The sequence below is a fragment of the Varroa jacobsoni genome, unplaced genomic scaffold (genome assembly GCF_002532875.2).
Source record: "Varroa jacobsoni isolate VJ856 unplaced genomic scaffold, vjacob_1.0 scaffold_754, whole genome shotgun sequence".
Lineage (NCBI taxonomy): Eukaryota > Metazoa > Arthropoda > Arachnida > Mesostigmata > Varroidae > Varroa > Varroa jacobsoni.
Genome location: NW_019213656.1, coordinates 212,849 through 236,903, shown reverse-complemented (window position 1 = coordinate 236,903; position 24,055 = coordinate 212,849). Strand labels below are relative to the sequence as shown.

At 40.7% G+C, this 24,055-nt stretch overlaps 1 protein-coding gene and 1 long non-coding RNA gene across 4 annotated transcripts; one reads left to right on the top strand and one right to left on the bottom strand.

Annotated features, from left to right (window-relative positions):
• Positions 1-5,481: 5,481 nt before the first annotated feature.
• On the top strand, positions 5,482-17,574 carry LOC111263309 (uncharacterized). 2 transcript variants are annotated; one of them, XR_015312244.1, is made up of 4 exons: positions 5,482-6,395; positions 10,363-10,831; positions 13,123-13,978; positions 14,982-17,574. XR_015312244.1 is itself a non-coding variant. In XM_022838263.2 (3 exons), exons 1-3 carry the CDS (start codon positions 5,501-5,503, stop codon positions 13,571-13,573), a joined length of 1,815 nt encoding a protein of 604 aa, XP_022693998.1. In that variant the 5' UTR covers positions 5,482-5,500; the 3' UTR covers positions 13,574-17,574. The 2 variants fall into 2 exon arrangements, 1 of the variants encoding a protein (XP_022693998.1); XM_022838263.2 differs by having other exon boundaries at positions 13,123-17,574.
• On the bottom strand, positions 17,323-22,449 carry LOC147753089 (uncharacterized). Of its 2 annotated transcripts, none has more exons than XR_015312246.1 (3): positions 20,150-22,449; positions 18,750-18,957; positions 17,323-18,218 (listed from the first exon to the last, which is right to left on the bottom strand). It is a non-coding gene; the product is annotated as an uncharacterized LOC147753089 (long non-coding RNA). The 2 variants fall into 2 exon arrangements; XR_015312245.1 differs by having other exon boundaries at positions 17,323-18,215.
• Positions 22,450-24,055: the final 1,606 nt, after the last annotated feature.

Genomic DNA, 24,055 nt, shown 5'->3' with positions numbered 1-24,055 from the left:
TGATAATATAATAATGATGACATGTTCTGACTGTCGGCATCCGATAGTACTTCGCACGAACTCGTCCTATTCTGTGTTCGGCCGTTTGCTTGCATTTCTATCACCGGAAATATATTAAACTCGTATTTACTGAATTGTTGTTGATCGCTCTGCTTGTGCGCTCACCAACGTAAAATACGGACGCACCTTTAAAATTTCGCTAAAGCGCACTGATGCGTGCGGCAGGCCACTGCCGCCTCGGACCTTAGCTGGCTTGCCACCACACAGTAACGGTTCTATTTCTATATTAAAAAGTGACGCCAATCCAAAGCCAGAATTGCCGTTCTAGCCGCTGCAAGCATCAAAACTTGCCGCACCGTTTGCAATGGCATATGGTACAGTGCTATGGAGTCGTGACGCTAACTAGTTGTTTGCATGGCATCTCGCTCCGGACATTTTTGCTGCTGCTGCTGCTGGTGAGTCCTTGGACCCTCAGTTGTGCGAGAGATATGGAGCACCACCCGATCGATAAAATAGCAAATACAGTGGAGCTCTGTCTGGATTGCTTTTCAAACGTTCAGGTCAGCGGCTTCCTAAAAGGATTGGAAACGAATCGGCCAAAACTAAATAAGCTAATGTGCCAGTCAGCGAACTTCCTGCGCAGACAATAACACTTGAGATATAATATCTATCCATCTATAGATGGATAGTATAGCATCTATCTATATATATGTAGGTTAGCTACTCATCGCAGTATGGTAATATAAATAGAATAGGGAAGTGGAAATGGGTTATGCTAGGGTGTGACCCCACTCGGCCATTACAAGAGACGCGTACGTACGTTCTTCGCGTATAGACTGTAAGGTTTATAAAAGAAAAAGACCAACCGTAAAATATATGCAATGCGAAGTGAAGGCAAGCGTTCGCCGACCTATGTCTATAATGGTCAACCCGTTAGTATTTGCTATTGATCGAGCGTTCTGATGCTGCAGCGGTGGCAGTACGGAGTAACAATGGTCAATGAAAAAAAATGCTGGGAAAGTAGAGCTTGCACCACAAGCTACAAACAGCTATGATGTCCTCCAGAGTAGTTTTTCTTGTTATTTGCTTAGTTAGCGAGCGAACCAGAGCGGAAAAAGGCGGCAAGAAAGGTATATTACACGTAAATGCTGAGCGCGCCACTGCTATGGTACTACACAACATAAAAATTACCACTAAATTTAGCCATTTGTAATCGGAAGCTGGCTGTCATAAGCCAGCAAACTCTAGTGGGTGGAGAAGAGCTTGATGATGAAAGCTAAAATTGATTTTTTTTTTTTCGTGCGTGCAGAGAACGCACGGGCCACCAGCGGCACGAGCACCCTCAGTCGCACGTCTTTTAACAGCGGTTTAACAGCTTGAAAGGGGCAGCTGGGCATTAAAGGGGATAAAAGAAGCGTCTCGTAGCTCTACTTGATATGATTAGAATTAGAGTGATAACTTCCTCTGCTCCACAAGACGAAGACAAACAAAAACTGCCAATGGTGAGTAAAGAACAGGCGCAGTCCTGTCAGGAAAATTTTCACTACGAAAGTCTAGTTAGAGATACAACAGGTACAGAGAAAAATCTACGACCTTTAACCGTCTCGCTTACTTAGTCAGGACAATGTTGGCAAGGCGATGGATATGATTGTATGAATATGGCTAGCGTCCAATGACGCGGTTCCACATCGGTGGTGGACGGCTTGATTGTCGAAATTTTCCCAATAACTTATTCCATTCAAAGATGAGTACTCTTGCGTACTACAGCGAATAGGCATGAAAGAAATAATTAGCTACAATTTTTCTAGGACTGTGGATAGGCCTGTAGATTTATAATAAAAAAAAAAAAAAAAAAAAAAAAAGTAACACCTTGGGCATATTAGTGCCTTGGATCTGCAACTGTTTGAACTATAGCAAATGTAGATTTTTTCAGTTACAGAAATTGTATAATATATTCGCTAGCAAACAGTGAATAACTAAAACTTCATATTTAGTATTCAAATCGAGAGACTAGGCCAACTTATGGATTGATGTTTACCATCGAAAAATGTCACGGCCTTCTCTAGGGCCCTGCCATATGTGCTGTTGTATTTTAGGCTATGATACGGATTACTAGTTTAAACTTCGAACGAATCCAACGAGAAAAAGTTTACCTTATTATTCCCTATGTATTGTTATGTCTAAATAACTATATTTTTTGTTGCCTTTGCTCGCACAAACTGTTGATTTAAGCAAGCAGGCTGAATAAAATAGCAATATTATGAATTAGTGATATTATACATGTTATACGATGTTTATTATGCAAGGATCAATATGATCTTTGAGACTTTGTTAGAAGCAGTATGAATCCCATGTACCCGCTAAGCAAACCCGGAGCATCTAAATGACGAAACAACTTTTTTCGTGGGCCGCTCGTTACCTAGGTAATTTATCACGTAGACATGAGGTGGGCGGGAGTTGCCAAACAAATAGATGAATTAAATATTAAAAAGAGAATTAAAGGCGGAACTCAGCGTTGAACATACTGGCCAAAGACATGCTTGCTCACCTTGCCAGTTCATCCGCGTACTATTGAAATACCTAGCTGTACCTTATCGAGCACAATTTTAGGCGGACAACAGAAAGGAAATTAAATAGGGCGCTAGTGTTTTCCGTCGATTAGTTGAATGTGGCCAGTAGCTATCGAGCTTTTGTAGTGTATTCAGTTTAGGCGGTAGAATTGCAGTGTGGTAAAAATGCGTTCCCAAAAGAGCGATTAACGCAGGCCAGTGCCTTCGAAATCTAGCCGAGACAAGGGTTATTTTCGAAGCAATTTCCACAGGCCGCATCCAAAGACATAGAGAATCGCCTCCTGAATCCATTTGCCGGAATGCACTCTTCGCTTTTGTTAGTTAGGTGGGACAGAACGTCTGCAAACGACCTTGGAAATTGAATCTCTTCAGTGCCTCGAAGAAAACTAAACCACCTTGCGCGATAGCCTAAGCCTAATAGGCTGTGGACACGAGCAGTATTTATCCATATCGACAGCCGATCGACACCCATACAGCCGGAAAGTCGCAGCATTTGCTAGTAGCAATGACCATGTTGATAGCGTTATAATATTGAATGTCCTATTACACTTGCAGGCAGGCAGACAGACAGAGTGCTCTGACTGAAGACCTATGAGAAAACCCCACGATGCTAATCCACGTGCCATCGTTACAGCTGCTGTCTCTGATGCCTATTATACAGACCTGGAGCTTCGGGCGAGGACGACTATATTATATGGCTTGAGTCGCTAAGACAAGCTTGCCTGTTTACATGCCGCTCTCGGTGGCCATCATTAAAAACACAGCAGAAAAAGAGCAGATGTGACCCAAATAGAGCCCTTTGTTTTTTTGTTCTCGAACATAGAAAGCTGGACCAGAGTAAAATGCGCTGTTGGTGCCCATGACCCAGTTAAGATTACCTTTCTACCTAGGCGAGCAGAATAACCGAAAAAATAAGAACACTTAACGAACATTGTTTCAACCTAGAAAGAATTCATTATATATACACTAAGCTATCGTACTTTATATTTCAGTGGATAACATAACGCTTTCATAGAATGCATAATGGTCCATAGAGAATTCAATGTTGAAGGAAAAGTTTTTTGTTTGAAATATTTGGTCATACCTATTCCGTTTGTCTGCGTCCTGTTTGTCTTCTAACGCTTTATAGTGCTGCGGGCCAGCTTTAATATTGTAAATTTACCAATAATGAACAAACGCACTTCAGTCAATAGCAGAATAATGAGAGGCACACGGCAATTGCCCCTTTTGGCTTAAATCCGACACATGAATTTAAGTCATAAGAGGAAACTTATGTTGTAAAGCTGATTTTATAACTAAAATATATGAACACCTTGGTTTCTTAAGGTGGTTATTATTCTATTTTTGGCTATATTCGATAGTGATTCTAACATCGGTTGATAAGGGTCGTACAGTGGCGTACTTAGTCTATGGTTTAATTGAACGATCTTGAAATTTAGATAAATAAGCTTGTTTCTCACTTCGATGCTACCTCATGCGCAGCGAAAATATCATTTGATGTCCAGATACCCACATCTTTCCGCCGGCAACGGTTATTCAACGGTAAAAAAAATTACTGTCTTTTGTCCACTTACATATATACACACACCTGCCATTCAAATAAGATCAGCGTTTCCGATCTGCCATTAACTAACTAATGACAACGTGCAGCCTGTTCTTGGCACCCATTACGGGATCTGTACAGCATTGTTTTTGACTTTTTTAACGCATAACACAGCATTAGGGTATCATTTTCAACAGGAGGGATTTTTGTTTTGCACTGCGTTCAGGCGCCTTTGCTAGTAAACTCCTGTGTGCACGTATTGTGGGGGTAGAGTCGCATTTAATACTTAGTAGTTTGCAGGAATTGTGAGTGCTATACGCGGTCTCCGTCATAGCGTAGTGTGAAACGTTACTGCACGTCGATCCTAGGGACACGCGATGGCCTGGATGCCAATCTGGGCATGAATAAACTTCGTCTTGTGTCGCGAGCCAGTCGTCTAATAGAATGCCAAATGGCGATGCCGGACGTAAACAATCGAAACACAGAGCTTAAGGTAGAAAAGGTACTGGCCTTGAGCTATTCGTTTTTGAGTTTGTGTGTTACTAAGAATAGGTTCGTATATATATACACAAAAAAATCTTACGAACGTCAGGAGCTCTGTTAATGTTCGTTATGGGCTAAGAGGGAACTTGACGAGGAAAGGTTAACTTTAGTTATATTTTGATTTTGTTCATCGAGTCACTTTGAAACCGTAAGAAAGAAATTAAAGCTAAATATATGCTTATACGTATTTCTAAAAAAATATTTACGTACAGGGTAAAGTTGTCAAAGGATCGATACGGCTTTTTTTTTTTTTAATTCAAGAAAAAGCATACCTTAATATAGGGTTTGCCCTATTTTTTTCCAGGAACATTGGATTCGCTCTTTTGTGCAGACGCTTACGACTATTTTGAATAATGTAGATGCACTGTTGAGTGAATGCTGGTGCTTTAGGGCGGGATTTGAGTAACTAAAATTGATGGTGGCCTGCCATTGAATAAGAACTATTGACCGCACATACTTTCGCGTTCCATCTGCGCATTTTTAGCATTAGGCTCTGTATATCCCTATGTATGGATCATCACACTGCGACATGCGTTGTGTGCTCCTTTCCGAACTCTTTACAGGCTGTATTTCAGAAAACGACGTAAAGCATTTTTAAGCAACATCTACGGCAAGAGCAGGTTTTTTATGGATATGGATTTTCTTGATTCACCATGTCACATGCTACGTAGATCCGGATGTATCATTGCCATTTGGCAATCCAAATAACAGTATATTCGCAAAAATACACTGAATAAATGAGCTCTGTAATGTATGCACAGCCTATTAGATAACAATATAAATACGTTATTCTTTCTTTTACCTTACTTTTTGTTTCAGAAGCTACATACGGCAAATAGCAGCGATGGATGTGGGCGGTGGTGGAGGTAAGGGCGCGGACTTCCCATGGGAACCTTCGAAACGCAACTGCTCAAATGACGCCGTTGACAAAATGAGCGAACGCTGCCTATGGTCAGCCTGCAAAGCGATTAGTGTCGGATTATTGTTGATGGCTTGTGGGGCTGCAATGGCCACATTGGGTTTCTATTCGGATCACCTATCCACCGTAGAAGAACGTCGTGGCAACAGTACGGTGTTGATCAAAAACGAGAACCGCGACTGGCAGCTTGATTCGCTCACGTACCTTGGCCCGATGGTGATGGGCCTCGGTGGATTCATCATCGTTGCCACCTGCGTGATGACATTCGAGGCCCGCGAGAGTCGGGTAAGCAAGCTCAGCTGGTTCAAGAGGACCAGAGCAGCTTACGTAGCTCCTGATCCCAACGATCAGACGGCGGTCGAATCGAATCTCGTCTCGTCGCCCGGCGTTCAGCCCGATCCGCCCAGTGACATTTCATGGGACCGGCGCAGCTTCTTTCTAACAGCCGGAGGCCGAGGAAGCCCCTCGATCACCACCGAGCAGTCGAACGCGTCCACCAACCGTCGACGCCGCAGCAGTTTTGGGGATATCGCCCCGCTACACAAGTACCCTTCCGAGCCGAGTCTTGCGCACCAGGTAGTCACGCATCTACAGCTCAGTTCATTATCACCGGGCACCCAAATGGGCCAGGCGTGTCGGAAACTATTCGTAGGTCCCGGCGCCATTGTTGGCGTCTCCGGGGCGTCGGCCGTGTCGCCTAGTCCTGGCCTTGAGGCATCACTAACTGGCCCATTACTGCCACCCGGGAGCATCGTTTCCCAGCTACAGCCACAACAGTTACAGGAGACTTCCACGACGCTCAAGGGGTTGCAGTCCCCAGGTGCGTAGAAATTCCATCATCGTCTTCAAAACAGACCTAATAAAAGCACTCACACTTATACTGACTAGTCACTTGATAGACGGATATCTGTCAAGTGATTAGCCGGTAAACGCAATCAGATAACATCTCCCTGTTCTGTCATCGATATATAATATGAAGGGTTATCCCAGTTTTTGCTACCATTTATATGCGATAAAAATGCATACAAGTATAACAAAGCCGCAGGAAAAATGCAAAGTTATGGACACCAAATATCCAAGATCTATGCTTAGGGCATCCGAGACGAGTTGTAATGAATGGTGAGCAAAAATGAAACACTAAAAGTAAGGACCGTATAAGAATGGGAAAACCGGCTGTGTGTACAAGTTATTATCTAAACGATTCATCTATCCTCCCACCACCTTTCACAAATGATCAGTAGCAATAGCAGTTAGCAGTTATTTACCGAATACCGTTACTTCATCAGACCATCGAGACACCGTCATGACATCACCCACATGATCATCCATGGCCGAGCATCAACCTTCGACCAATTACGGAAGCTAGAACCTTTCTGAGCGTATCTCAACCTCGACCATCTTTAGCTGTAGTTAAACTAGATAGTGTTTTTACTAACTCGGATAATTTTAGCCCATGGTTAATTCTTGGTCAGAAACATTGACTTCATTAAGAGCAAGTTATGAAATACTATAGCTGGTACGGGTCAATATATTTTGCAATTGGCCATAGAGCTAAACTGTTAACGACTTTGTTTTTATGCTCAGTTTACTGTTTCGAGTATCTTTACCTTCTATACAATAGAAGCAAATGTTTGTATAATCATTTTGGTATCTATCTCATTGTATACGTATGAAAACATATGCTGAGACTCTTTGTTACTTTGCTGTTTTTCTACGTACGCTGTCTCTATATGCCTGTTTCATTGCCTGCATATATAGATATACACGTATTTATCGGTGTGAAGACAAGCTAATAATGATGATGATCATAACGTGATTAAAAGTATTATTAAACAAGAATGTAATAATGCAATGTCAATGTCTCGATTAGGCCATATCGTAACTAGAAAATCGAGGCTTAGACAGGTACAACCTGGGAGAACTTGCTACATGGTGACGGTTGCGTAGACAAAACGAGGACGCAACAAGCTTCGTGCTGTGTTTTTCTGTGGTCGCTCATGTCTCTGAAAGTCAACAGACGCTATAGAGTAAATTACGGCAGCTTTAGAGACCTGAGGATATTTGTTAAACAGCCGCAGTGGCCGCTGATGTTAACTAGACGCAGAAAATTAGAAAATATATATAAAAAATGGTGCGACAACGACGACTGGCTGCAATTTTAGGGGTCCACAGTAGTACCATAGCAAATAGAAAGGAAATAATAGTAATAAATTGTTGATGGTTCGTTGGGAAACTGCACCGGCCTACCGGCAGTTCGATCGCCGCTGGTGGTCGATTTGGCCGAACGAAAAATCGCGCTAGTCAAATTGACTGAAACCCAACGGGAATCTCTCACACCTCGCTGCTGAACCGGCCATTTCGACCAGTCATCTAGCCGGCTCGACCGTGTTCATGATGATGATCGTGGACCGCCACCTACGTTATGATGATGTCCATCTTTATAGCACCACATGACTGGATCAGACCTTCTGTATTGCGTTTCCCAGAAACAGCGACCGCGCGATCGAGCGCATTCGTTCATTCATTCGTTCCATAGAGTGTGAGTACGGTACAACTGCTGCCTGGTCTGCAGCCGTAGTATGTAGAACGGGTCAGAGCGGCTCACAGTTTCGGATAAGAGACAAACAGACAGACACACAGACAGACAGATAGATAGATTAGATAGATAGATATAGATAGATAGATATAGATAGATAGATGCAGATAGATAGATAGATGCAGATAGACATAGATAGGTAGATACAGATAGATACAGATAGATAGATTAGATATATTAGATAGATTAGATAGATAGATAGATATATACAGATAGATATAGATAGACAGATAGATTAGATAGATAGATATATACAGATAGATATAGATAGATAGATTAGATAGATAGATACAAGATATAGATAGATAGATGGATGAACACACGGATTGACAGACAGACAGATAGATAGGGAATGACAAAGGAGAGCGGGGAAGAAGCCAAATGACTTGTTCGCCACTTGGAGCCAATTCGCTATTGTGCGCGCTAATTCGAACGTTTCGGGACCTGCTGCTAGCTTGCTAGGGTCTGTTTGTCTGTGAGTGCGACGCATGCGCCTATGTCATCTCTGTCCCTTACATCACAAAACAAAAATAAACAAGCGGACGTTCGCCAAAAACCTCCACCGTTATAAACCTTTGTGCCTGTCTATTCTCTTGTTTTAGCGTTTATAATCATCTAGCTAAATAGCAGGTAAGCTTTAATTTCCATCACGTGCTTTCAATTCCAGCTTACATATGCCATCAGCTTTTTACATTTGGCCTAACACTATGAATCACGTTAGCACGTTCCCTGTGAAAACTTTAGCTTACTCACTGGCCAAAGCTACCGAAGGACCCTGGCAGGCACGTGATCTTCCCTTTTGTTTCTATACCACGCTTGCTTTTTTCTCGATCTCATCGATCGGCACAGCTGCTTTTAGCCCTAACAGTGTACCCGCCACATATAGCCCCCATTCCCTCACTGCTTTATTCTGCCAGCCAACAAAACGACCTTGTCCAAAATTAACCTAATTATCAAAGATTACAACATAACACTCGCTCATCTATCTCCAACTGCCTCATATTTCGGCTTCAAGCAGGAAGGTGGTTCCATCAGGTTTTCTTTGTCCAAGGCACCCCTGTATTATATATAGTGAATTTTTAGGCGTAACGTAGCTCTTGAGCTGACCTACGAATAATGACTCACGTGGCTCTCTCCAGATTTTTACTGCATTTTTATTTGAAGGTTATCAGTTAAACAATGCGCTCGCTGGTAGAAATAAATTAGATAAAGTGTACTGTATGTTATGAAGCAGAATGTCTTTCTAGGTAGTGATTCCCTCGAGGCCTGCTGTAGTATAAGGTAATATATAAGCTTTATTGGACATGCTAGGTGCATTGTTGTTTTTTGGCATTTAATACTCCTTTAATTTTTTATATACTATATTGTCAGTTAAACCACTCGCATTGTTCCAATTTCTGTATCATGCATTTGACTTGTCCATCAGCTTTACATTAGTTTGAAATAGGTGAATACTAGAGGTGATTTGGCTATCTGCCTTATTTCTTTGACTTGTATCTGCTCTTTACATAACCCGATCCCGCATGTTAACTTTTCCTACAAACACATAAAAAAAAACACACACACTTTTAGTCTATGACGGTCCGAATGTCAGCCCTTACAAAGTTCGTATAAACCAACCAAGATACGTTTGGGGACTGCTAGTTTAGGTCTATGTATATTGCCTAAGGTATTTGGCTCGAAAAGACCTCAATGAAATACTCTCATACGTATTATCTACGACTTCGTGCGTTGTTACATCCTGTCGAACATAATCCTCCAATTGAGTTATTGATATTAGGCAGCATACTTAAAGTACTATCGGATGCAGTTGACAAACCTTACTTTGACAATGCGCGTTATTTCTTAAATGTGCTTTACGTTAATAGAATGAGACAATGCACTATCTAGATTCCCACCTCAATAAATATATCTAGTTCAACGAGATTCAATGTTCTACTCAACAATTACTTTCGCAAAACTAGCACCTCTGGTCACATCAGTAACCCAAATTGCTAGCCGTTAAGGACTTCAATTAGTCATGTTTAATTATGTAAAGTCGCTCGCAACATTCGGACCTCATTGACTCTGATTTATTGAAGAAAAATAGATGCACACTCTTTCCCGTTCGGTTGCCCGTATTATTCGGAGTGATCTTCGAGCCGTCATCATAATCAGCACTTCGTTCGCCTTCGTCCACCTTTATTTACAGATCTGCTGAAACCTCCCAGGCAAACCCGCGCTCCGCGGTGTTCAGCCGATCTTCGACAAGTGCTTTCGTTTGACTGTGCTCCCCCGAATAGGCTGGGCAATGCTCCGGTCGCGGCCCAAGTTCCGCAGTACCTGTCGTTGGCCAACAGCCCCTTCGGACCAGAGAGTCGACCACTATTCGCTCACAAAAACGCGACGACGTCACAGAATTCTATGGCAGCTGAAGTCTACTTAGCAGAGGGTGGAGGGGTGACTAGGTTCAAGATCACTGATCGCTCCCGGACAGTATCAGGAGAAGGGGTGTCAGTCGGGACACCTCGCGACCCTCTTCCGGGGACAACGCTCGATGGAAGTCATAATTCAGACCGAGATGTCACCGAACAAAGGCGACTCTCAAGTGCCGGAAAGAGTGATTCGACGGAAAGCCGATCATTAAAAACGCCCAGTCCCGCACATCGGCACCATCACAGGTAAAAGCACGGTAGGATGCAAACTGACACTACTTCACAAAATTTAGCCTTGATTAAAAAAGACATCATAAAAGTAAATAAAAATAACGCTCTTTTTTTTTTTTTTAATATTTTAATATATCTGATAAGTAGGCATCTAAAGATTCATATTATAATTATGAGAACTGGCACTTGGAACTTGCGCGTAAATTGCTTCTAATGCAGTAAGGCATTATGACTCCTACAACAAAGTAGCCTATTGAAAAGAATTTAAAACGCCAAAAATCATATTTTTATCCTATGGTACTATACCCGGGTTCTTCGTGTCATCTACTTTGTTAGTTAACTAAATGCAAAAATATTACCAACGTTTTGTTTGACACACTTCAGATCATAGTGTGCTCTTCGTCTATGTGTTCTGCGAGGTCCTCTACAATGGTTACTGAATTAAAAACCATGTGGTCTAAGAGCGGACATGTGTAATAAGACTGTGTATATTGCCTCGTACGTATTTGATCTGCGACTACATTAAAAAGAAATTCTCTGTTGAACATGAATTAATCTAAGTTTTCCTGGTCGGTCTAGTTCTTCGCTTGCTCATGCTTCTCATTTGTTAATTATACACCAGTCAGGAATAATGAACACTCTATGTTGCTCGAAGCACTACAATGTTCCATGCAATCGAGTAGTCTCTGAAACCCAATCACTACTATTTCGTCCTTAACTAAATACGCGCTTGCATCTATTTCGACGACTATCCATCGCTTCGGCAAATGTGACTAGACAGAAAGAATCTGATGTATTCCCTTTCTAATCTAGACCTTCGAACAAAGTAGGCTGATGTTGTTACCTCGGAGCTAAAGCAACGCAAAACGAACGGCCGCAGGCTCGACGAACTCTGAACTCGAGCCCAAAAGTCGAGCTACGACCATCAAGTTGTCTAATAGAACCATACACGACATCAGCTCTCAAGTAATGCTTTTGATGGGATTCTTAAATATGTTTTAACGTGGTAAAGTCAAAATACTATAATAATTTATAATTTACGCTCTACAGAACAGGATTGAGAAACAGGTAAGTTAACCTTGTTCACCCGACCTTGTAGGACATCGCGTCAGAATACTGGCAGACCTTCGTTGCAACGTTTCCTGCCTTGCGGGTCGGGCCTTGCATTATCAACTAAATAGTTAAGTTGACTTAAGGTAGTTGAACGTCTACAAAACGTACAGCCATACAAGCGGCCCTTTCATAGCTTTCCTCGTAGAGAGAATATAACTACGGTGAAAACCGAAACCGATTGGTCGATATCGTAGCGTAGCTATAATATATGAGTCTTTCGGGCATGGTGGAGTTTTGCAGCCGTATGTTTTAACCAAGCCGTTACACCGTGAATATAATAGACAATGTGGGAAAAATAGTGTAGTTTCTCGAAAACCGATTATCTAACAGCGACGTTAAAGTATTTCTCATAAATGAAACACATTTCTAACGAGGACCTTTTGACAGGCTCAGATTAAGCCTTCAGGAATAAAAGGTTGTGAATTAGGGTACTGCGCACAAAACGGCATGCTTTTCAATAGCTGATTTATCATTTACAGATGTTTCAACAATGTATAGCGTTCATTCTGTTATTTATGGTATTCATTTTTGGGTTATCATCGATATAACCATTATCGAAAATTGTCAGTGATCTTCAGTTCTCCTTTTTGCCCGTCCATTGCCTGAGAGCAATATTTAACACTGGTTCAAACGTTATTCAAAACAGAAATTAACGAATGTACCAGCTGAAGAGACTTTTTGATAATTTTTCGTTTGGTTTGATCTTTGAACTTGTCAAAACCAGGATATCCATAAGTTAGATAGGCAACAATGCCTACTAATATATATCTGAACCTAAGACTATAAACTTATTCTAAGTTTATAATATATATGTAAAAAGAATTTAAAAAATGTTACGGAAGTTCCAGCTGTTCTAGCACTTGCTATAACTTGATTTAGATCTGTAGATCGATATAAATACATTTTTTTGCTATTGGCAGTTAACTAAATGACTTCCAACAGTTCCAGCGTAGTTCCTTAGCTATGGCCGATATAGAGGCCTCTTTGCGCTAGTTCGAAACGTTCGTCGGAATTCTGGATATTCCTCGATTCGTGTTCGAAAACACTGAGGGATATTCAGCCTGTTTTATTTCAAAGATAAATTCCATATTCATAGTCATTCTACCGTTAATTGTAATGATAATGCGAATAAACGCCATCGCCTTTTTTGTTCTGACCGCGTAATACCTTTATCTGTTCGTTGTGTGTCATAGACATCACCACCACCATCATCATCGACACGGCTTAGGTCCCGAACGTCGCCGTCTATCGTCTGCTAACCAAGGGATTCTTGCTGGTTCGGGAGCTGCCCATCGGTCAGAACTCCAGCGTTTAATGACGATTGCCGTTGATTCGGGCCTTATTTCGCCACCGGACAGTTCGCCGCTTATGTCGCCAGCTAATGAGAGTCCCAGCTCGCCAACGTTACCATCACAGCCATCCATTACTATGAAGCGGTTTCCGTTTGTGAGGCAAAAAGCCACCGCAGAGGAAAGTGGTAATATGGCTACGTCTTCATTATCGCACTCGTCGACAGCGCCCGCGGCCTCGATAGCTAAGGCGACCCCAATGGGAGCAGAAGTAGCAGACAATAGAAATGAGGTTGGCTCGTCAAATATTGGTAGCACCGCGAGTACAGGAAGCCACGATACTCCAATCGTTTGAAATAACGATAACAGTAGCGATCCAGAAGGCTCCGGACAATTGTCCAAATAATACGTAATCATATCATGCATCGTGTCGCATTCGTTTCCTTACAACGTCGAGCTGTCCAATCAATTAGCACTATAGCTGCAAGTATACTTAGTAATTATTAAGTCTCGATGACTTGGAGTTCGCCTCGGCAAGGAGATTTAGGGAAAAAAAAAAAAAAAAAAAAGGTAAAAAAATTTCGCGCGAACTCTTTTCAACGAGCACTAATATTAACGCTATACTACGAGCTGCCAAAGCAGACGTACAGCGCGAGATGGAAACGGAGATCCATCGGTGTACACTTAAACGAAATAGAACCTTGTTGGCCTGTGAGTTGTTCAATGTGGAATCTGCATGAAATGAAAAAGCTCGCAAAAGGTACACCGTAGTTTCTCATGAGGTATTAATAATAGTTATTAATTTATTGTGATAATATCAGAGAAAAATGAACCTTTCATACGATATGACGAAACAACAAAAACCGTGTAGATTTCAAAAAATCTAACCGAAACGTTCAGGCAGAAAAAGGTGAAAGCACACCCAACTATTACGTCATTATCATTGCACACAGTGCCAGAATGTCCATTCAATGAACGCCAAGTGGGTATACATATACTTCGCGAGGTCGATGCGTGTTGCACTATCCAGCAACTGTGGTGGCATCGTTCCTCGGTCTTCTATTTGTCATCGCGGTGCTCCGTATCTGCGATACTGTTCAATTTTGAAGCGTAAAATAAACATAAATCACACATTTCTGTTATATAATGAGCCATATATTAAACACAGGGCTTGATACCTGACGAGTTGACCCAATGAGAAGGATTGATTGTATCAGTTTAACTAAACTGATAATACGTGCAATACGTCCTACCAGATTTTTGCCTCTTTGTTAGTGTTTTATCATATGATTTTTTGAGGAATCGCATTAGATACACCTTTAATTTTGCGCCTTTCAACGCCTATCGTTCGGAACGGGTACACTATAGATTGTAAAAAAAAAAAAATAGAGGAAAAACCCTGTGGTTGCGGCCTGACATTATCAAAGTGTGAATTACAGCATTGTCCCTCAACAACCGCGTGTTTGTTAGTGAAGTGACCATCATCATTATATGGATACATATATGTCTTAGTTAAAATAGAAAACAACACTTCTACTATTAGAATGATTATGATCACTATGTACTATTGGTTATTAATTATGACGAATGATCAGTACAAGAGCTGATATACGGTGAGTACGCAACACCTGCCGACACTCCCTATGTAAACTTGAACTTCACAATTATGTCAATATTATGCGTACGTATATGTATGAACGTGATAGGTCTCTCTGACCACGAGAATGACGTGCCAAAAAAACTACTTGCTTTTTTCATTTCAGCCAAAGATAGTGGAATACCGTTCCTTCGGCTGAAAACCTGGCTAAAACTGGGCTCGTTTCCGCAGAAAAAAAGTTGGGCATCCCAGATTCATTCAGTTCTGTAACTCACTCAGGTACGTCATGATAAAGTCAGAATCAGCCATGTGGATAGACCTCAGTCCGCTATCGAAATCTGCCATATACATGTTTCCGTCCGTCCGATACGCCGAACGAAGAGATTCATATACCCTGCATTGGCCATTAATTTCCTATGCAATACGAAAAAAAAAACTCGCATAAAAACTCTATAAACAACGTGTTGTTCTAAGCTGACTCACACAAAAAAAACATTTAACGGCAGCACAATTTCAGATACAGTGACATGGTACCAACAATACTCTTCTTGATTTAGACAAGTTTTGTGAGTGTCCGTGTACATATGATACAGACCTTTATAATGTTTAACACCTTCAAATTATAGGGAGAGCATCTTAAAACTAATCCACCAATTTCAAGGTGCTCAACACGAAAACGACGATGCTTTATCTGACTGACTCTATTAGACAGCGAAATGAACTGCGAGATGGGCAAGCCGTGACTCATTTGGATAATCAAGATACGTGGTACAAATATGCGCGAATCTCTTCGTTCGCGGTGGGATCACTAGCCAAGTCTATATCGTCCTTTTTCCACGACCCAAAAAAAGCATCATATATTTTACCTATTTTCCATTCCTTCCGCTTCACCTGCTCAAGCCATTGTCACATGTCGCTTGATAGTAGTGGATGGGACCAAAAAATAGTCATATGGTAAATCGTGTCCATTTGGGCACAGCTAAGACTTGAAACATTTGCGTCTACGAATGATCTGGAAAGAATTTCTAGAATTACGAAAACTTTCATCTAGGCTCGTGCCTGTCACATATCCTCCGTCATTGGCTGGCCACTTCCAACATTCATACATCTGTATAAATCACACAACAGACAGCGCACTAATCAAACCAAGACCCCGACCTTCCTGGAAAAACGAGGTCTCGTTAGAATACCGTCGACAGTTCAACATTACCAGCCATGTTACACTATATCATACAACCAATGTATAAGGTCAGTGTACATAGGGACTGAATACAGCGCAGGTTTCGAGAAAATATGCGAGCCGTTATTGGTAATGATGATGATGATGATAGATAGATAGATAGATAGATAGATAGGAACAAAGATCATGAGCTAATAGCCCTTAACTATTCAGCTGCCCAAATACAGCATGAACAACTTTGCCCACCTTCCCAGAAGCCGTTTTTCTATGGATCGACCAACAGATATGATCCTATACGATAATGGTAACCCAGTGCAATGTCCTATGTCGACAGATGATCTGGATACATGGATTTTTTTTACCCCACCTTTGTGTACCTACTGACTTAACCAATAGTATTAAAGACCAATGAATAAGCGGGATCTCAACACTAAGTCAGGACATTTCGAGTTGTTCAAATTTTGATTAGCGACGATACGTTTATGCGATACGTTCTGCGTTCGATTATTTTTATAGCGCGATGCTTCAGAGCGAACCTTAGACCGCGATGAGCTTACACATTTCCGAGTGAGAAAATGAAACTATAAGCTTGTAGGTTTCTAATGTTTTCTTGTACACGAGGCCAGTTCTAGCAGAGAGAAAACGGGCGATAGGACCTAACCTGGATATTGATACTATTTGTTCCGTTACAGCTCAAGTTTACTGAGGGGGCTCGTCAGTTTGCCAGATAATTTTACAAATACGCAGTACGTTTGCCAAAGCAGGGTCCCATTTATTTAGCCCCGTAGCATAGCTAACGTGAGGAGCTACCCGATACAAGTATTTGAGTCCCTTCTTGAATAAGACAAACACCCATGTTTCCTGGCCCCAGCACCGGTTATCTGGATGCCCTTAATTTAACAACGTACAACGAGCATTGAGTTCGTGGCGAACAGATAATAAAAGATAGAATTTTTATAGCCGGATCTTTGAAGTCTCGTAGTGTGCACTAGTGTAAATTTCATCTGTGTCTAACCAAATTCAAGCCTACAACGGCACATGCGCTTTTTATAAGCTTCATTATAAGTTTTTATAAGCTTGCATTTGTCGTTATACTTACAAGGTATCGACAACTCAAATGAGCATCGTTCTATCAATTCGGAAGGGAGCGCTTACGGCTTATTTTAAAACTAGCCTAAAAACTCGCTCGTCCACGTAGAATCTATATAAAGTATATCCAGTTAGCAAAAACGCCACTCGTTGTACGTAAGTTTGTCTGGATAGAAGACATTCGGGTAACTGTCTGCGTACTAATGTTACATTTGTAGAAACAAAGAAAGACAAACAGTTCAAGCACAAATTTGAGTAAGCTTTGAAGTATGAATAATATGCATAGATGTATAAATCGACTTGATGACGATTCTGGCGTGAAAGAAGTGATGTATTAATGACGGATATATAGACGCAGAACCACAGCGTACTTTTTTGCCTGCGTACACATAAATCAGTAAACAATATGAAAGCATATCAAGTCGTATGAACAAAAATAACATTATACTGATATAATAAATATAATAAATTTAGACAATTTACAACTAAACACGCACGGTGTCCTTGGCGTTCACGGCGAGTAAATAGTTAACTATCTATATAGTGATTCTTCTTGATTACGATCACGCAACAACGTATCTTTACGGGTAAGTTACCTGGAGGCTGAAGGTCCTCTGGCCCTAATTTTGCCCCTATAGGGCTCACAGCAAAGTGACAACTTGGTTAACTTTCACTTCATCTTTACATGCATATTCTTTTTCTAACTGTCACTGTTTTATGATACAAAATAGCCAACCTAGCGTTGGATCGAGCACGTATAATACAGCGTTTGGATGTTCAAGGTCGTCGGCGTAAAAAGCCTTTAGCTGCAGATCTATTGTCTTGGCGACAGTTAGTAAATACGAAGCACAACACACTAAATTTGCTTCTAATGTACTACCATCCGTATTCTGGACAAATCAATTAAACACGCTTTTTAAAAAATTGAGGTTAGTTCAAACATTTTGTTGTTTGTGAGAGTCAGCCTTCACACGTGTTGTGAGCGAAGTTCTTAGATGTTATGGCAGGATACTTTCTGACTGCAACCTGAGAGCTCGACATCTTTCTCCTTCCGTAATCTCTTCTAAGTGAGATTTTGCGTTCTTGTTGGCCATTTTCGTTCGTGTAGATGTCCCAGTCCTCTCGAGCCGGCTGCTGAAAATGTGGGTGCATGTAAGTAGATGAAAGAAAAGCAAGTTACGCTTACCCGAAGATCACCGCACGAAAATGTAACAGAAAGGCTTGATTTTATCATAAATGAAAGTGTATTGGATTTAGGGATTATGCAATGGTTCCTATCTTTACGGTGCCGCTGTCGTCTTTTCGTTTCCATAGTTTTCACAATCACTGTTTTAAACATTTATCAAGTACATAACATAACGTTTGGAGTGTTTAGTTTACTAAACGATATATTATACTTTGTAGGATGTAATTTGCCAACGATGATTGCTGTCAACACAATGATTTCGTCAGAAATGCACGAAGGTTCTTGTCTCCTCATTTTAAAAACAGAGCGTAGTTTAACATTTGATTAAGAGTCATGAAAAGCTTCGGCTCCTATTAGTAGAATCAATGAATTTCGTTTAAATACGCTTGTTTGTTTGTTTGTTTGTTTGTTCGTTCGTCCGTCATGAATAATACCCAGTGGTTGAATTCAATAGACATAGTTTACGTGATGGTCCTCACCGCTTCCAAAATGACATCGTAAACACGGATTTTGGAGTCGTTGTTGTTGTTGTCGACTTGAGCGGCGAGTTGGAATAGCTTTCTCTAGATCGGCGTTTTTGCCCTTACGTGCCTCAGCCAACCAAGGTCAGGTGAAAGGTGGCGCCAACGAGGGCCAGAGTTGATACAATGAAGAACCTGCGCATTATGCCGAACTAGCACAGTCAAGCTGATACATGTGAAAAAGGTAGTAATCAATATAATGAAATGTGTTTTTGTATAGATCTATTATCAGTTCAAAACAAACCATTCACATAGAGGAAATGACACGTATCCATTGAAAACTATGCTATACACAGAACAGTGTAGGACATAAAGGTACTTCCCCTTGACATCACCTGACATTTGCCAAAAAATAATTTCACATAATTTATGGCACGAGGCTATAATGAGAACGTTATTGCAATTAAGGGCGAACTTATCAATTGTAGATTGTTACGAGTTGTTCGATTCTTGCATAGTCGCTCTGTGACGAGGATCGCTTAGACTATTATAAGCCCCCCTCTGAAAAGGTATTGCCACTAACGTGGTAGACGTATATACATATGCCTACAACGTTACGATGTGGCAGATGTTGCAGTCGGGGCACATTAGCAAAATATTCCGGTGGGCGGCTGAAATAGCGCAAGGTTTTCTAAGAGATGCATCCCTCTGATGAGGGTTCGTTTAAGGATGACTTTGTTCAAGGGAAGAATTGTAGAGGTAGAATTATCTAATTGACCTATGGTGTATATATCGCAACCGTCAAAGAAAACATTTGTAGTGACTTGAAATAAAAATAGAGCGACACAGTACCCATGATAATTTCGAATGAGTAAACTAATACGTGTAACGTATGACGTTTTCTATCCGGACGAGGTATTGATCAACGGGCGCTGTTAGAGTGGTAAATGAATTTGTTCTGGTGTCTCTGCTAAGTAGACCTTGTTCGCTCTTGGGCTGGTCCGCATTACTTACTATGGACTTTATATAACATATCCTTTGAGCACTTGTAATTAACAATACTCCATTATAGAAGGGAAACTTTTAAGAGATATATATATTGAACTTTAGAATGAGAACGCAATCGTTCTATGATGCATACATGCAAATAGAGATGAGCTAGCGTTTGCCAACGATTTCCGCAACCAATGCGAAATAGAATTAGGAGAAATGTTGTAAGCACAATTTCTCGCCCCGGTGGCATACTTTGTAGTTACTCTAGCTGGTACATCCAAACTCAACGTATTGTAGAAAGTTTCGGTACGAAAGGTACCACGAATTAAATCTAGATACGTTATGTAAAGAAAACATGTGTATTTAACACTTTGAAGAAGGAGAAACGAAAGTGTAACATAACTAAGACATAATATCTTACTTACCTTTTCGAAGGACCGTAGAACAAAGGTGTCCGTAGACTAGCAACACATCAAGCCACTACAAGGGAGAGTTAAACAAAGGCGCATTTTTTCCTCTTCGGGTAGATTGAAAACAAAAAGAAATGAGCTAGTCTAGAATAAGGGTAGGCACCCTTGAGATAACCACCTCTACCATTCCTTGGCGTACACACAACTACTTCATCCGCTATGGCGTGAAAGAAGATGCGGTTTCGAGTAATCCTTATCTTACGTTATATCTATCTAGACAAACGTTGCTTTTTATTTCTTCAGTATATGAATGTACCAATCGTCCAGGCCAGTAGTAAATATACGTGAAATTCCGTCAAAAAAAATTGAATTTAAGAAATGAGAAAGCACATCAGTGTGACCTTCGTCTGCTGCGTTCTTTGAGCAGATTTCCCATGAGTCGAATTTTCGTGGAAGCGTATTAAGCGGATCCAACCAAAACGGTATCTATCATGTACATTTGCTAGATTGCTCATCATGACACGTAAAAGCTTCGTGAAAAAGACAAAATCATACGCGCTTAACTAGTTACAGAAGTGACGTACACGTCTATTTATTGCAGGGCAGGCAGTAATACCTAGTTGAATCGTTATTTCGTAAACATTCTGTGGCAGCAGAAACGGGCTTCGATACATCGCTTAGGTGCACAGATACCAAATACATAATACGTTGATTTTGTCATGTATTTCTTGTAAGTTTTCTATAAGAGAAAAAAACAAAAAAAAAAAACTATCGAGAACGATTTTCACATTAGCGAATGTATTGCAATGCACGTATTGCTGTTACTGCAAATACGTATGCCTCTTATAAGCATTATAGTAACCTATTTTTTTTTTCAGTTTTATTTTACTTTAAACACTCCGTAGGTTACGTACTACTGCGCTAACCGGTTTGTGACATAATTTGTTAGGTCGAGTTAATGATTTTCAATTGAGTACAGAGAAAATTACGATGTGTGATGGTAATGAAGATTATTCGTGCAGTCTAGACATAATGCTTTCTCTCTTGTGCCACGTACGGCATAGTCAGCCTATGTGAGACTTCACAGCGCTCTTGCCTTTGTTACGCTTAGCGGAGTCTTCGTCTACTCGATGAATCAATTTTTACTAGCCTGCGAATACCACATGTTCATAGGTTTAAAAAAAAGAAGACAAAACAAAAAAACAAGTATGATCACTTGGTGCGTTAAACGAATTTCTAAACTACTTCTGTCTTCCATACACATTGCGGCATCATGCCTGCCTCTTACCATTAAAGATTAACTTCAGCAGTATTTGTCTCCGACTGAAGGACAACAGCCGCCGAAGACGAACTCCTTTAGTCTGTCAAACAAAAAGTTCATGTCGAAGCTAGTGAGCAGCGATACTGGCTTTCGACTGTGAAGAACTACTGGCAAATTTGTTGGAGAGGCGATGATATAACGTATTGATCAAATCGTTATGATCTCGTCTGCGACTAACGTTAATTTTGTCATGTTGGTGACTTGATCTCTTCCCTAAAGATCGGTCAAGCATCCATTGGTGGCCGGAGGTTGTTTTTGTGTTAACTCCTCTAGCCTCCCTGGGCAGTTCGATTGCAATACCGAGTTGACGACCCCGTTTCGACATAGTTTACCAGATGAATTAGGATTTTTCTACAACAGCATTGCGTAAACTAACAAAGTATTTACGAACCGATTCTTCTGCTAAAAGATTAAACGTGTACGTTGTTTGATAACGGTTTAGGTAGTCTTTGATGTTACGGTCGCTTCATTCTTCTCTTGCTTGCACCAGTGTTGTTAGTAACTGGCAACCCCAACGTTGGTAGGATCGAGCGAGCGGTTGTAGCATTGTTGGAAACAGACAAAGCAGTGAAAAGGCAAATCGCTATATTAAAGACCCTAGAAGGTCACAGGTAGAGCTCTGATTTCATCATCGGAACGAATCAGAAGAATTTTATCCAATGCTCGCTTAAAAAAAACGCGTCGACGCTTTACCGTATACGAGTAACAGCGGTTCCGCAAACTAACCAAAAATTACCTAAAAATGTATCTAAATTCTCCTCAAAATGGCAAATCGTATCAAACCGGACTTACATGCTGTCGAAACTTAAACGATACCCTGTAACTTCTTTGACAACTTCTGGTACCTGAATTTTTTTCCAAATACCAAAATTTCTCAGTAGGGCTTTCTCGATCAGCCCAGTTTGGTTTGCAGCCACACTACAGGTTATTGATTTAAGTTAGCAGACCGTTACTCGATCGATTGTGCGATATAACACATGTTTATACTTCAGCAGGTAATATAATGCCTATACTTAGTAAAAAAAAAAACATTAATTCAAAAGATGAATATTGTTATTATTTGCTCGTTCGTGCTTAGTTCTCTCAGCAGCGCTGGTGTAAACGCAGTCAGTTCTGCTCCCTCTATAGTACGATCGCTAATTGTTGCGGTTCTCCCACACTGCAGCACCTCCCTAGTTGGAAAAATCGATCTTAATAGTCATATGCTCATTACCTATAATGAAATTATCTATATTATCTTATTTTCGTATTTATAATAACGCTACTGTATTGTTTTCCCATTCAAACGGAACGTGTTTTGCATAACTGGCTATCGGTATATCGTCGGTATATGTCGCTTAATTACGGAATGCTCAGCTCGTGACGCTATATATAATATTCGTTAGTAGATCTGTTTCTTGTGTCCCTGAGACATTTCCATGCGTTACATAGCCCGTTACGTCGACTACAATGCGCCTACGATGCCACAGACGCTACAATGTATTGCACCAGCAAAGTCGAGATAGATACAGCATGAGTGAAATACGCTATTGAAGAAGTAGGATGATGTTGAATAGGAACTATCAAAACAAGCACGTATTACCGTAAAGCACATGCATCCATAAATACGTGTTTTTGTTTATGTGTATAGCTTAAAAAGGGAACAGATTTGGCCTACTCTATTATTTTATCGTAGTGGTATTCTAAAAGCGAAGATCTAACATAGCTCTTAGCTAGCAAGTATGATACGTCATGGATTACGGTTGACGTGTGAAGGCTACCTACGACATCGAACAGCTCCGTTGCGACATTAGAATTATTCCAGAATGACTTTGGATAACTGAAGCAGTTTAGTGACGCACTACTATTCCGCACGTTCATATATTTACTTGGCACAAATCATTGCTTTTTGTTGCTATAAATATGGCATCATTTCAGATCCCTTCAATGTTACAAAGAACCGTGGCGCAATAATGTTATTAGTTAATTGGCGTACACTGGAGGCTTTGGATCATTGGCCTCGTAGAGACGTACATGATCTAATATTTATGTCCTCTACTCGTTTTTCTAGTTTATGATTAAAATCCGGAAAATTATTTAGTAACGGCGGGGCAACACACAAGGCTCTACTTTCACGACGTTCGTTCCACAAACTGTCCAACCAAAGTATTGTCTGGAGCTGTCTTAAGCTGTGTATTGCTGGATGTTTTTTGTGTTTTATAAAGCTTTAGAGTAAAGTGCCCACTACTTCATTTATCACTGGTGTATGTTTCGGACCTATCGCAATAAATGTGTGAACCCAGGAATTAAACGAGTACTGGTTTTTATCGAGAGATTAAAGAAATTAATTAATGGCATGATTTTTGTAAGGTGCTTGCGTACTTGATGGGTATATTTAGTTACCTGTGGAAAATACTCTTCTAATACAGATAAATAGTGGCACTGAACGAGCTTTCAAAATGAGCCGTAAAACTATATTTGTCGTTTCATATATAATACAAAAACCGTAGCTATAGTTATTTTCGATTCGAATTTTCCCGCCTTTAGGATGTGATTTCACTTTGATACTCTAACAATACGTTCCTAATATCTTAAGCCAAGAGATCAAATACGGATAGATC